General features: G+C 40.6%; 1 protein-coding gene across 2 annotated transcripts in view; it reads right to left on the bottom strand.

Moving 5' to 3' along the window:
* The window catches only part of LOC137108067 (actin-binding LIM protein 3-like), a 41,482-nt gene that overhangs the window by 6,029 nt on the left and 20,908 nt on the right, over positions 1-14,545 (bottom strand). The window contains exons 8-18 of one of the 2 annotated variants that reach the window (XM_067492345.1): positions 13,284-13,342; positions 12,487-12,567; positions 11,712-11,867; positions 11,526-11,555; positions 10,824-10,935; positions 9,769-9,873; positions 8,165-8,215; positions 5,644-5,781; positions 5,299-5,363; positions 4,805-4,946; positions 69-98 (exon numbers count right to left, since the gene is read on the bottom strand). In XM_067492345.1, coding sequence (XP_067348446.1) covers positions 69-98; positions 4,805-4,946; positions 5,299-5,363; positions 5,644-5,781; positions 8,165-8,215; positions 9,769-9,873; positions 10,824-10,935; positions 11,526-11,555; positions 11,712-11,867; positions 12,487-12,567; positions 13,284-13,342 — 969 coding nt within the window. The remainder of the gene's footprint in view (positions 1-68; positions 99-4,804; positions 4,947-5,298; positions 5,364-5,643; positions 5,782-8,164; positions 8,216-9,768; positions 9,874-10,823; positions 10,936-11,525; positions 11,556-11,711; positions 11,868-12,486; positions 12,568-13,283; positions 13,343-14,545) is intronic. The other variant, XM_067492343.1, reaches the window with a different exon arrangement.

The raw sequence follows: 14,545 nt of genomic DNA, 5'->3' as shown, positions 1-14,545 counted from the left end.
GTGCTGTGCTGTGCTGCCACCCCCTTGAGATGACCTCAGACATCAAAACACACTGATGAACCACTCACCGCTGTCTGCACTGTAGACGGACCTCGGGGCTGTGGACAAAGAGACAGCAAAGGGGCAAAAAGATAAAAGATGCAGGCATATGATAAGAAGGAAGAATACAAGACAATTCTTTTCATTGAGGTTCTGTCACTACAACTGAAATAAAAAAAAATGTATTGATGTATTGAGGATCTAATATTTTTTTTCTTCAGGTGAATGCATTTGATATTAAACATCATATAAATTGAAGCCTTTTTGTTAATACAAATCGTTCTGATGAGTCAGACTGTGTGATTGCCGACAGTTACAGAGGGCCAGACTGAGAAATGCTAATAACAACTGGGGCATGAATGGTGATATCCCACATCTTTAGCAGCTAAATGTTCCTCTGTATTCACCAGCTTGTTGACAGCTTGTGAGTTTGCTGTTTGGCGCAATGAAAGCAAAGCACAGTGTTTGTATTTTTACTTTTTACTGCTTAAAAATGATGAGTAAAGCTGCAGATTGAGGCGTGTTTCAGTCGGTTGTCCTCCACAAATAATTCCTTTTGTACAGTAACACAAACATCATTGTGTCAATGACATCATCATGTCATTATCAAACTGACTGAGAAACTCAATTTTAAATTCCAGGGAATTTTAAATTCCAGGGGATCGCCCGTTCTTTTTAACCCCTCACCTTTATTACATCTGTGTGTGCAAACATGTTGGTCAGTGTCTGTGTAGCATTGACAATATGTTGAACTGTGGGTACGTAGGGTTAATAAGTCGGCCACGTGGTGAAATGCTGAAATGAGAGAAGAGGGATGGCTTTGAGTGAAAGGGAAATAAAGAAGGCCAGCTGTTGTGGGACATCAATAAAACATCGACTGTGTGAGTCTATGCCCCAAAGAGCTTCATACATGCAGAGATAATCACTTTCAAAACCTACACATTGTATAAAATATGAAGAAGCATCTGAGTTTAGACTTGGGCCACTTGTGTTAAAAATGTATATGTTTATGCACTACCCACTGCAATTTGTAATTTTAATGGATTTTGATGCAGTAAACAGCAAGTCCAGCTAAAGGGAATATAATCAGTTTTTCCAGTATTTAGGCACAAACCAAAGTATTGGATAACCTGACAATGCAGCGTATTAATGGAGCAACAAAATGTTGCAGGGATATGTTAGGGATATTTCTCTGCAATCCGGGAAAACTCAGATGTGATCCTCAAAGTGATGCTAAAGGAAAAGTCAAAGATTTAAAGAAATACTGTTTTTCCTCCTTTGGGACACACGGACGTCTCTACCAATTTCAATCGTCCATTAACTTGTTTCGATACAAATGAGCCCAATGCGGTGCACCGAAGAACTGACAGAGACATAGAGGGCTGTACTGCTAGCGTGGTTTAAAAAAATGGGCCAAAAATCTGCTGAAGTAAATGAAGCTGGCGTTCGTGAAACTTCTATTAAATGTTTGACGTCCCATTTTTGGTCTTTGCCTTCTCTGAAGAACTGATGAGCCTGGCGATCTCAGGATTTGTCTAATCAGTATAATAACAGCAGACAGTATAAACTCGCAGTGATTGCGCAGCACTGAATACCCACATCATCCACACCTCTCTTTGTCTGACCTCTCTGTTCTCATTGCTCATCTCCCTCTCTCTTCACTCTCTGACCCTGATTTAACTCCTGGCTTCATGTCATACATCTTCTCTGTACAGCTACAAATTGCTTTAGCTTCTCACTTCCTCTCTCTCTCTCTCTCATATTTAATTCACTCTCTATCTCTCTCTGTCTCTCCTGTCTTACACCATCCCTTTAATTCCCTTTTGACCTCCGACTAAACACACACTCTCTTCTTCTCTCTGAGTCTCTCCATCTTTGTCTCGCCCTTACAAGTGCTGAATGCAGTGAGGAATGGGATCAGTAGGAGGGCTAATACAAAAGTGGAAACTCCCCAGGCAGAAAGGCTTACCTCAGCATCACAACACACACTCCTCCTCCTATAAAGGTGGCTACATAAATGTCCTAACCTCTAACCTCCACTTTATATTAGCATAACCCTAAATGTTATTTTATTCTTCTTTCAGAATTGAACCTAAAGCACAATCTCAACTGATACAACTAGAAGTAATTCATTGTTTTAAAAAATAATTGTATAAACTTGACATTACTGCCGGACATTTTTCTTTCTTTCAGTCTACTGTCATAATGTAGATCAGTCACAGGAATTTTATCTTTCAGGAACATTTTATGAGCTTCAACCAGCTGAAAATACAGGCTCAGGTCTATTGTGTGTGTGTGTGATATTTGAATCATCTGCAGAATAATAATTCACTCTACTACATTATGATTCTGTAGATCCAATGTTGATCCAGCTTTCTATTGAGCTTTCTATTGCACACTGTCCTGGAATCTCTTCAAGCTGCAAAAGCCACAGGTCAGACTTCTGTCTTAATCCTTCTTGATCTATCTTCAACCTTTGACACTGAACCATCAGATCTTCTTGTCCACCCTCTCTGACTTAGGCATCTCTGGATCAGCTGTAGCCTGGCTTAGTTCTTACATATCGGGACGAACCTTCAAGGTATCCTGGCAGGCGCATGTTTCTCATTCTCATAGCCTCTCTACCGGTGTGCCGCAGGGTTCAATTCTTGGTCCCCTTCTTTTTTCTGTCTATACTACATCCCTGGGTTCTATCATTCGCTCACATGTTCTTTCCTATCACTGCTATGCTGATGGTAAATGGTCTGCACTTATATAGCGCTTTTCTACCTATTGGCACTCAAAGCGCTTTACACTGCTTCGTATTTACCCATTTACACTCACAATCACACACACATTCATACACAGATGGGCCATCACTGGCCAACACTCACCGGGAGCAACTAAGTTGGGGTTCAGTGTCTTGCTCAAGGACACTTCGACATGTGACCGGAGGAGCCGGGGATTGAATCAACAACTGTGAGATTGGTGGACAACCGCTCTACCTTCCTGTGCCACAGTCGCCCCGTGCTGATGACACACAGCTCTTCCTGTCCGTTCTACCGGACGACTCCACTGTCTCATCACGCATTTCTGCCTGTCTCTCAGACATATCTACCTGGATGAGAGAGAGCTCAACCTCTCTTTCCCAGCCAGACCTTCGACCCAACACAAGCATCAACACAAGCATCAGCATCAACATTGGATCTACAGATTGTCAACACTAAGTCTGCCTGAAATCTGAGGGACATCATCGATGACCAACTGAGCTTTAAGGACCACATGTGCTCAGTATCCTCAGTTACCGGTATTTCCAATCAAACCCTTGCAGAAGATCCAAAACACTTCAGCACGCCTCATTTTAATTCAGCCAAAAAGGACTCATGTCACACATCTCTACAGTGGCTTCCTGTATCTGCTCACATCAGGTTCAAAGCTCTGTCTCTTGCTTACAGGTTGGTCAACTCAACAGCTCCTGCTTACATGAACTCACTCATTCAGGTCTACAATCTTTCCCGTCGGCTGCTATCTGCCAACGAACAACGTCTGGTGGTCCCAGCACCACACAGAAGAAACAAGCAAAACTCTTCTGCGCAACTATCCCACGATGGTGGAACAAGCTCCCAAACTCAGCAAACACACTCCCAATATTCAAAAAACTGCTGAAAACAGAACTCTTCTGCATCTTCCTATGCATTTAAATCTATAAAAAAAAATAAATAAAAAAAAAAAACTTCCTTTCTGCCCATCCTCGCACTTGCATCTTGTGAATTGTGAACATTTTTCTGATAGGACTTTGCTTTGATGTTTTCTCCTTGACTTAGATTTTTGCTTGCTTTGTACCTCACTTGTAAGTCGCTTTGGATAAAAGCATCTGCTAAATGACTAAATGTAAATGTTTACATGAATAGCATTATTTTAACTAAGTGATTATTTAATGTCCATTTTTCTGCAAATTTTATATGCCTCTCAGCGACTCAGGCCTTAACTCATCTCCAGACTGAATTTGATGCCTTTCACTTGGCCCTACATGATCATTGATTTGTTTTAGGAGATATTACCAAGTACATGGTTTGCTTGGATAAGCGAATGAAAACCATATATTAGTTGTTAAGTCTTATAAATACTTTTCACTGTGCCCTTTTGATTGAAGTAAAGGTTGTTTGTCATCTTACACTCATAAAACGCATATTCATTTTTATGTCTGCACTTGGTCAGAGATATTTTATATTGTCACAAAGTACCACAGCTGAACCCTGTTATTCCCTAGAGATTTGAGGCTTCATCACTAATGATCAATTCTTTACTTGTCATCCACCCAATAGCTTCAACCTCATAGGGACACTGAAGTAAAGGTCAGGGGTCCACTAAGGTCGATAAGGCACTTCATTTGGTTAGAATGGATGTGTGTGTAATAAACTCTGTGTAAATCCATCTGGAATGACAAACTATGGTGTGTTTTGGAGTGGAAATCCATGCATCTAGTGAAACTTGGTCACGCATTAAAAAGAACAATACAGACTGCAGAATCAATACAGGTCAATTCTGATAGTGAGAGTGTATGTGAGGTTTTAATACAATACAATATTAATGTATTTAACAGTAGTTCCTTTAAACACATACCAGCCAATCCTGATACAGATTCTTCATCTCTAACCCAATTTGGCATTTCAATAATGGCATTTCTTACAACCTTTTGTTACTGAAGTTAATATCAGCATATATAGTGTCCAGTAAATGGAGTAAATGAGCAAAAAACTGCTGAAAAAAGCCAGCACTGCCTTACATCCATTGAGGGAGCTGTATCCTAGATTGTTCAGCGTCTCCTTGCTGCTACAGTGAGAACTGCGTCTGCTCCCCCATTGGTCATTGTCGTGACGGCCTGACCGTGCTTTCATCTCCTCCTTCAGGATCATCCTGCCAATTCCCTGTGGGGACGGAAGGAGGGAAAAGTAAAGAAGAAGAGAGAGGAGAAATAGAAGGAGGGAGTTAAAGGAACCAGATAAGATAGTGAGCAAATGTACATACAGATGAAGCAATGCAAATTAGTTGAGTGCGATGGATCCATAGGTTGATAGATGGTGAGAAAATAACACAAGCAGAGACAGGAAAAAGTGATGGTTGTTGTTTAGACAAAGAGGGAATAATATAAAAGAAAAGGAGCAGTCCAGTGGGACAAGCATTTAATTAACCGCCTCATTAAATATTAACTAACACACACACACACACACACACACAAAATACAAAGCAGAGCAGCAGGAGAATGCCTTCCTTTCTTACTTTGTTTGCATTGTGATTCCATCCATTCTCCTCTCCTCCAGATGAAAACCTCCTCACCCTAGAGACTACACAGAGAGAGCGAAAGGGATGGAGGGCAAGGCAAAGACAGGTGGGAAGTAAAATAAATTGAATAAAGTAAAGAAGAAGTGAACATCAAAGCCATTGTGGCTCTCAAAATTCATCTAGTCAAACGATAAAACTTCTCTTTAGGTCCTTAGGTAGTTTGAAGGTTAAGGATGTGCATACAGGTCATTGTTTGGTATAGTGCATTTGTGCAAACACACACACACACACAAGTGCTTAGAAACCTGTATGTGTAGGTTTGAAAAAGAGAGGGAGAAGAACCTTTAGGTGAGCCAGTGTATGGGTAGTAGTTGGAGTCTGTGTGATAAATGTTGTTACAGTTGGAGGTGGAAAGGCATCTGGAATTGACGAGGTTCCCATTGGTCTTACTCGTATTGACTGTGGGAGAGGCAGAGACATCTGACAAAAAGAGAATAAGGGAAAGAGGGAGAAAATATAGAACACACTTTTATCAAAGACACATTTTAAGCACTTGAATTGTGTTGGCAAGAATATTATCCAATGATTTTTGGGCTGATTTTCATGCTTGATATAACAAGGCACTGAGAAAGGAGAAGTCAGCAATATGGGAAAATGCTAAAATGTGCTGGCCTTTAACAAAAATGGCTTGATTTGCTTGCCTTTGTTGTTGGCCTTGTTTCACTGTTTCACTGTGACATCCTTTGTGTCTTCATGTGCATGTGCAGGAGGGAAAGGCTGGACAAAGCAGCACATTTACATGGAGTGGAGAATACAGCCCGAGGGCAAGATTCAACAAAAAATAGACAACAGAGAATGGAAAGGAGGTCAGGTATGTGTGATACACAACTTTCAGTAAGGAAGAGTGAGGATGTCAATGACACACAATAACACAGAAAACGGATAGGAAGGTAATGGTGTGAAACATGTAAACGATTTAAAATCTATTCAACTCCAACTCCAACTCTCAACTTCCTGTAGAGAGTTGCAGGGCTCCTGGAACCTATGCCAGCTGACATTGGGCAAGAGGCGAGGTTCTCTGGACAGGTTGTCTGTTTATATACACAAGGAGGAAACTTGAATACCCGGACAAGCTCAAGACATCAGCCAGCCACAGCCAGCAGGTGGATTTGAACTAAGAGCCATCTAGCCGTGAGGCAAAACTAAAGAAATAGCGCAAATGTTTAACTTGTGCGTAAAAACAAAGATGGGCTTGTATGTTCCTTGAGAGAATGAAAACTTCTCTCTGACATTTTGGCTTTTATTGGTTGCAGTAAAGATAAAAGAAGATATGACGCAAAGGTCAAACTATATTTCGACTGGTGCTGCACATGAATAGATGTGACTTTTGGTCCTTGGAAAACAGACTTACACCACACAATTCAATTTAACAAATGTTTCTTTCATGTGCAACATGCAGAACGGATGCTACACATACGGGTCTCTATTAAAGGCAACCACATACAGCCTGATGCCAGAAACAATTTTACATTTAAATGTGATACTTAGACAAATGGGGCAAAACCAGTCCTCTGAATATAGCTGTTGTTCTAAGATACAGTACTGTCTTTCTCCATGGTCCCTCTTGGCAATATAACCAAGCACCTAGAGGCAGCCTAAAAAAAAAAGCTTTTTACTATGATATACATCATGGTACTAAATGTACAGTATAAAAATGTGAGGATGGTAGTTTGCCTTAATATGAACACAGCTCTACAAGTGATTCAGTAGATTTAAATTCTTGCACACAGCCAAGATCACAGATTGCCTCTTCAGTATGAAGATAGAGGTTTGTCAGCAGTTTGTAGCACAGTGTAAATCATCCAGAGGTGCTTGTGAGGACCTGTAACTCTGTCTGACATGTCATAAGAGCACTGATGGATCACCTATACAGTATACTCTGAGCATGTGGCAGTGCTTCTTTAGGCTTTACTTCCCCACCTGAACGTGTATAAATGTCCCTTCTGATGTGGCTCCAACTATCAAAACTCACATTCGCAGCCCTCGTCTCTTTAGTTTGTAACTTCGTTGTCCTCATTTGGGAACCTACAGATAATGAGGGGCATGATGTGCCCACTTCAGTCCACTGACTAAAGTCATTATTGGGGCTGACACCAAGCACAGCACATCACATCACCATAGTTAAAAAAGTAATTCAAAGGAACATGATAATTGTTCAAAAAAAGTCTACATTTCCATTATTGGTTTAGTTCACTTTAGTATTTTCAGTGTAATTTTGTTTCATCTGATCAGCACTCAGAAAGCCATATTTATAATAATACAACACATTACAAAAGTTAGAGCTTATTATGTCTATCTAGGTTTTCTATTAATAAATGAGAGTAAATATTAGGATGGCCACTTATTTCAGCACTGGTACTGTTATTATCTAAATAATCGGAACTGTTATGGTGAATATTAACAGAAAAATCTTCAGGTCAGTTAACACAGTTAGCTGTAATGATTTCGGAAACACCAGTCTGACCCTGTATTCAGATTATCCAGCGGCACTCCATAAAATCAGCAATTGCTGAAACTGCAGTCAGAGAGGCTTGTTGAGGAAATTGCTTTCTATTGCTCTGACTACTTCCCTTTTGAGAGAAGAGTGGAGGACTGAAATGTGAGAGGCACCAGATGTTAGGTTGAAAGAAACTATCATTCAGCTTTGCGGTGGTTCAGATCTTTTCTGTAACAGATTCAATAAGATGGTCAAACAGAAGTAAGATTAATGCATTGATAATGTATGTTGTAACCAATTGGCCAGGAGGTAGACAGTCTGACAAAAAAGATAAAAAAAGCACAGCCTTGTGAGGAATCTGCTAACCTTTTCTCTTATAGATGGGGGGTTTCCTGTAGATGTTGGTTTCCTCAGTAGCTGAGATCAAAAAGAAAAAGAGGGTTAGTGGCAGAAAGATACAAAGGGAGACAGCAGAAGAATAGAGAGGATGAATAATCCTGAGTTTCTTTTTCATCCTGTCCCAACACATTAGTTGTACACATTTTCAGTGTCTTGAACGTAAAGCTGACAGCACAGGTAATAAACTGCTACAACGGAGGCGGTGCCGTGCATCCAGACAACCTGACTGACATGCAGAAGGAGCTTATTAATATACAGTGGAGTCACAGGCTTATTACAGCAAAGAGCAGCAGATGGCACACGAAGAAAGAAGAGGGGGGAGAGCAGTTGAAGGGTGAATAGAAGGAAAGAAAAAGAAACAAAAGCGAAAATGAAGAAACAGAAATGACAGAAGCACATTGCACCTTATAACCCTAATTTTGTTTAGTTTACTATATTTTCATTCAGTTTAAAGTGTGGGAGGAGCACCACAAACCACATGTAACAGCAAAAGTATAGCAACAAATAACACAACAAACATAAAAATACTTCCAAATACGACACAGAGCATGCTGCAAATGCCCCCAAATTTGAGGTTTATCTCCCAAGGGCTTCCATGCTAAATTTATACGCAGGCGTGATACTTTAAAGCACTTTGTATAAAAGCATCCACCACATACATTTTTCTCAGTGTCGAAAAGCATGAGGGGAGGTCTGGCAGGGTAAAAAAAAAAAAAACAGCCTGGGAGAAACCAGAGAGCAGGAACATGCGGAGAAAAATGGACTGAAGGCAGGAGAAGGAAATGATGGAGTGAAACCAAATGCACAGCTTGCAGTGAAAAGTAAAGGCCATTTAAAGGGAGGTGAACAAAGACGCAGTGGAACATTCAGAGGCGGAGGCATTAACTTGATAAAGTGGAAGGCAGAAAGTTTAAATAAAATGAACTGGGATTAGTTGTTAGATTAAAGTGCTCATATGTTGTACAAGAACTCCAGTTCAGGAAGCTAAATTAGGCAGAGACTCCCCACTAGACTCCTCATTAGAACAAGTCAACATCACAATCAGTTTTTATTATCAGCAAATCTTTCAGTAATCTTTTATTCATTTATAAAAAATTTATAACAAACTTTAATCTTTAGGTGAGTTAAGGGCCTGAGTCTTGGAGCCCCGGTCTCTCCGACCACATGATCGAAGTGTCCCTGGGCAAGACACTGAACCCCCAACAGCCACATCCCAGCCATGCAGTGCCTGTCCCAAGCCCGGTGGAAATTGAGTAGGGTTGTGTCAGGATGCGGATCAAAATGCGGACAAAATAATCCACCGTGGCGACCCTGAACTCACAGATTAAGTACTAAACATTTATATTCACTTGACCAATTGTTTCAGCCCTAACAATAATGTTAAGTGTCAAACTACTACAATCAGGTAGATGCCTGTGCATTTGTTATAAGCAGCAGTTGTGGTGTCATGATGTGGGTTAAGGGTCTGGTAGATTATTACTGGTGAGGTACTGGCAGGTTGGTTTGATCTGACACAGGTTCATTGGGGTTAGTAAACAGGTCAGAGTTTAGAGTTACAGGCGACAGCCTACCTGGCACATGGAAATGCTTGGGGGCTTGCAAAGTGGTGTTGGTGGGTGTGGCACACCTAGGCTCTGGCTGACTGTAATATGGTGAACTTCTGCCACTCTCACCGCCTGGAGTGAGTGCAGCCAATCACAGTGAGAGAAACCAAAGCATGAGCGACAGAACGGCCCACAGCCTCAAATGACAGACAGAACAACATGTGTGTTGCTTGTGTTAGGGGCGCTCAAAGAGCTACTTTATCCAGGGTTCATACACCTTTTAAAAAGTCAAATTTAAGCCCTTTCAAGGCCAATTTCCAACCTTTTCCAGCACTTAATGCCTGTGGTAAATTAGATATTTGCACAAACAAATAAATACTGAAAAACGACACGATTATCACCTTTAAAATCCTATTTTAAAAAGATGCTATAAACAACCAAAATTAATTTTATAATAGAATAAATTGAAACAAACACATTAAGTTGAAAAATAATTTTCAATGAATGTGTTCATAAAAATGTATTTGTCTTTGTCAACAACAATTCCCTTTCACACTTATTATGCATTACATTATGACTCCCTGTGCAATTCAATACAATCTAATACAACACCTCTGCCATTCTACTTTACAAAGTAAAAATTTCTGCATTTGTTTTTTGTTGAAAGTGTCAAAAGTGATAACTCTGCCATGTGTTTATTATTGAGGTCATAGGTGGGGGTTAACTCGTACTGTGCATCATATTATAAAATGGTTCTAATGTTTTGGCCAAGCTATTTAAAATGAATGAGAAACCAAATTAAGGCCTGAGAAAAAACAGCTGATTTTAAACCATGTGAAAACCTTCTTTTCCCTTTAGCTCATTAAACGGACAAACTAACTACTCAGCCGCACAGCGACTTAGCATTTCCAAGCCCTTTTTCCAAACTTCAAGCACATTTAAGGCCCTGAAAACACATCAATAAATTCAAGCATTTTCAAGGATTTCACCCATACAAACCCTGTTCATCTATCCTTATGCTTTCAATGTGTGTGTGTGTGTGTGCGTGCGTGTGTGTATTTAAGCATGAATGGATGCATCACCAGGGAGGTAATATTGCAACGGGGAGCCTCTGTGGCGATTGTGTGCAGGAGAGTCGGGGAAGGTGGAGCTGGAGGAACGCCTCGTTCTCACCTCCACACTGTCAAAAAGATCCTGGAGAGGAAGGGAGAGAGATGGTGTCTCAGAGGAATGTTCTTTCATTTACTAAATGCGGTGATTGTGATTTCAAAAGACCTTCAATTTCCAAGAGCAGCTCAATAATCTATGGTGTGCATTGCTGCAAACGGTCCTCTTCAGTGCGTTCACACAGCAAACACATAAATATGTTAGCAGGTTACACTGTGAGCAATGGGTGAGTGTTTACACTAGTTTTCAGAGTACACTGTAGACAGCAAACTAATTCAGATGCACAGTTTCTTTTCCTTTCCTTGCTAGCAAACAACCGTGGGACGTCTTTCAGAGCTTTTTACTGTTTGAACAATCAATCGCACAGGACTTTTCCTCACTTCAGGTTTGGGTCCTTTGATACAAAAGGTGATATGTTCTAGATTGTTGAATATATGCAAATGCCAGGAAAGTGGTTAACTTTCGTCTCACATTCATCATTTGATCTTCAGTATTGAAGTATTGAGTATTGAGTACTGACTGCATGAACCGACGTAAATTTTCTTTTCTGAGTTCAGCCACTATTTTAAAATAAACTATACAGGTACGTCTGGAGTGAGTAGATTTGGGGTACTTACATTAGTATATGGTGACAAGGAGCCCAACGACTGGAGAAAGAGAAAATACAAATATTATTAATTATGAATGACAAGTCATGGCCAGGTTCTTTTTTGTCTAATGTTTGTGGAACTCGGAATCAACTAAAACTGTTTTTCTACTTTCATTATTGATTGTGTATTGATTGATTGTGTTTGAGTGCATACCTGTCCACAGCTGTAACCCTCCAGAGTTTCATCTGAGAGGTGTGTGTGGTCGGCCTGATAAGGGATGATGTCAGGCCGCTGGATGTCATATAAGGCTTTGACCCTGGGCAGAGCTGACAGCTGCTTATAGTCTAAAACATCACTGTCAGCCTTAGACTTTGAGAGAGAGAGAGAGAGAGAGATACAGATGGAGGGAGAGACAGCAAATGGAAACTGATTCATAAATAGACCAGTAGACATAAATAGCAATGCAGAATGAAAAATAGAAAAACCCCTATTCCACAAAAACACACACGCACAGGCAGGAAACAAGGCTGACAAATAGAAAACTTTGAAGAGTTGATTAGATTAGTTTTCTAACAGTAATGTAAAAACAAGACCAATTTCCTATAAGTTATAGAATATGAAAAAGTATTTGCTCTGTTAGAGTTCTGACCCTGTGGGAGAGTCAAGAGCGACTTTTTTTTATTTACTTTTCATTTTGGTTTGCAATAGAAGGTCTTATTAGTATTATTATTCTTGTTGATGTTGTTGTGGTGGGCTTTTATTACACATTAGAGCGCTTAAGACACCCCAGTATACTGTACGCAGTATTGCAGTGAAGCAGAGAGACAGATGGTGGGTGAGACAAAGAGACAACAAAGTCAGCTTAGAGATGGACTGAGCTTCAGGGAGACTGTGCTGTCGTTTTCATTTGATTGACAGCTGTGACAGCGACAGCTGAGGATGCAGCCATAGTGGTGTCGGTGTATCCATGGAGATGACAGTTACTCACACAGATGAGCCGGTGAGGAGAGCCAAAGAGAGGAGAGGAGCCTGGAGGAGAAATGGATGCCGTCTCAGAGGTACGTCTCAGCTGGTGGGACAAATGTAAGAGTCAGAGGCTAAGGTCAAAGTGAAGGTAACTCAAATACCACAGCTAGTTTCACCACATGTAATTACATTTTAATTATGATAAAGACTCCATCCATATACCTACTGTGCACCTGTAAAACTCATTATCACTGATTTGTTTTCAGATGTCAGGTGGACCTTACAGATAAAATCCTGTTGGCCAGACATCATGTTGAAAGTCACAGTATTACCTGAACTGCAGTTTAAGAGCCTGAAATTTAACTTTGCTTGTGCAAGTCCCATATATGAGATAATTGTTTATGATGAGTCATTATACAACCTTCCAAACAAAGCGTTAGAGGGTCAAGACAATAGATGGATAAATAGACTTACAGTAAATCAGGTGTACAGTACAAAGATTTGATTAAGAATGGAGAAAAGTAAGTATAGTAAGTATAAGATGGGGAGGTCAACTTCTTCTGTCCTCATGTGATAAACCTACATTGTATTTGCATTTTCATTAACACTTTCTGGCAGGCAGACATATGAAAAAGCACTGTATTCATTAAGGGTGGGACATAAAAACGGAACTAGACAGAAAGACCTTAAACAATTCCACTTATAAGACACAAAATTATGTACTGTGGCCGAGAATGAGTTGAGAGAGAAGCACAGAGAGGACGGAAAGAGAAACAGATAGTGGGCCAGGGAGTTGTAGGTATTTTGAGTATCACTCACCCTCAGTTTTCTCTCCAGTCGAGCTGCTTCTTTACACATGGGGTGCCAAACCTCTGAACCTGCAAAAATCACACACACACACACACACACACACTTTTAGCTCAGTTTATTTTGTTTATTGTGTGTGGGCAGCAGCCAGCTTTATGGGATCCTATGAAGAGTAGATCAGCCTTACTCAAGTGCATCAACATCAATCAACTGCGCACACGCACACACACACACACACACACACACAGAAGGGAGGATGCAAGCCCTGTGGAAGTGGATTGTCTGGTGTGAGGACAGAAGATGTAAGTCTTCTTGTTTCCCCACACAGATAAACACTGAGGAAGGATATTTACTGTAGCTTTGCTTGCTGTCTAGCTCTAGGGATAGCAATGCTGGTCAGTCCAAAACTTTGTTTCAGCCTAAAAAATCTCAGCATCTACTGTGTGCATTGCCATGAGAACAAGAAAAAAGACACCAGTAAGACAGTAAGTTCAGCACTACCTGTTATGTTACCTTCATGTGCTATTATTTATCACTGCACAATTATTGCATGCTCTGTGCACAAAAGCTTGAACAAGAATATGTTTTTCTTGTTGAAGTCATTCGAACAAGAGAAATTTAGGCCGGTCAAAGAGGAATAAAGCAACTGTCTTGTGGGAAGAGGGTAAAAAGAAATTTAAACATACAAAGAAAACAAGGGAGTGAATGGAAACAAGATGGAGAGAGGAGGAAGAGCAGAAGAGGCAGGAATGAATGAAGGCTTTTACAGCCGGACTTATTCATAACAATAAACCACTAATGTCAGGATGTTATATGCATGTGGATCTGATAGCCATAATGATGATAAAACATCCGGTCAGAAAACATGCACACTCTGGATGGTTTCCTCAGGCCTCAGGGCAACACAGGACAGCTGAATGAGCTCAGTTAGCTGATCATGAATCTAATATACAACCACTATCAACACCATAAATTTGACCTTCACACACGCACACACACACACACACAAACACACATACATAAGCACATGCACAAACTAGCACAGATCAAGAGGAATAAAGAAGCAGGATACACACAAACAGACCAACACAATGATCTCACACACACTCTCACAAACATGTGCACACAAAATCAATACTGTCGACAGAAGCCATGCGTGGTGATTCAGTGCACCCCCGTCCCACCCACACTCCTCAACTCTGCTGCTGAACAGAAAGTATGGCCTTGGACTTGAGATGCTTTATCTCCTGGATGAGGAGAATCTTAAAAGGTGC

The sequence above is a fragment of the Channa argus genome, chromosome 22, assembly GCF_033026475.1.
Source record: "Channa argus isolate prfri chromosome 22, Channa argus male v1.0, whole genome shotgun sequence".
Taxonomy (NCBI): domain Eukaryota; kingdom Metazoa; phylum Chordata; class Actinopteri; order Anabantiformes; family Channidae; genus Channa; species Channa argus.
Note: the sequence above shows the minus strand (reverse complement) of the source record. Positions and strands in the feature narration are given on the sequence as shown.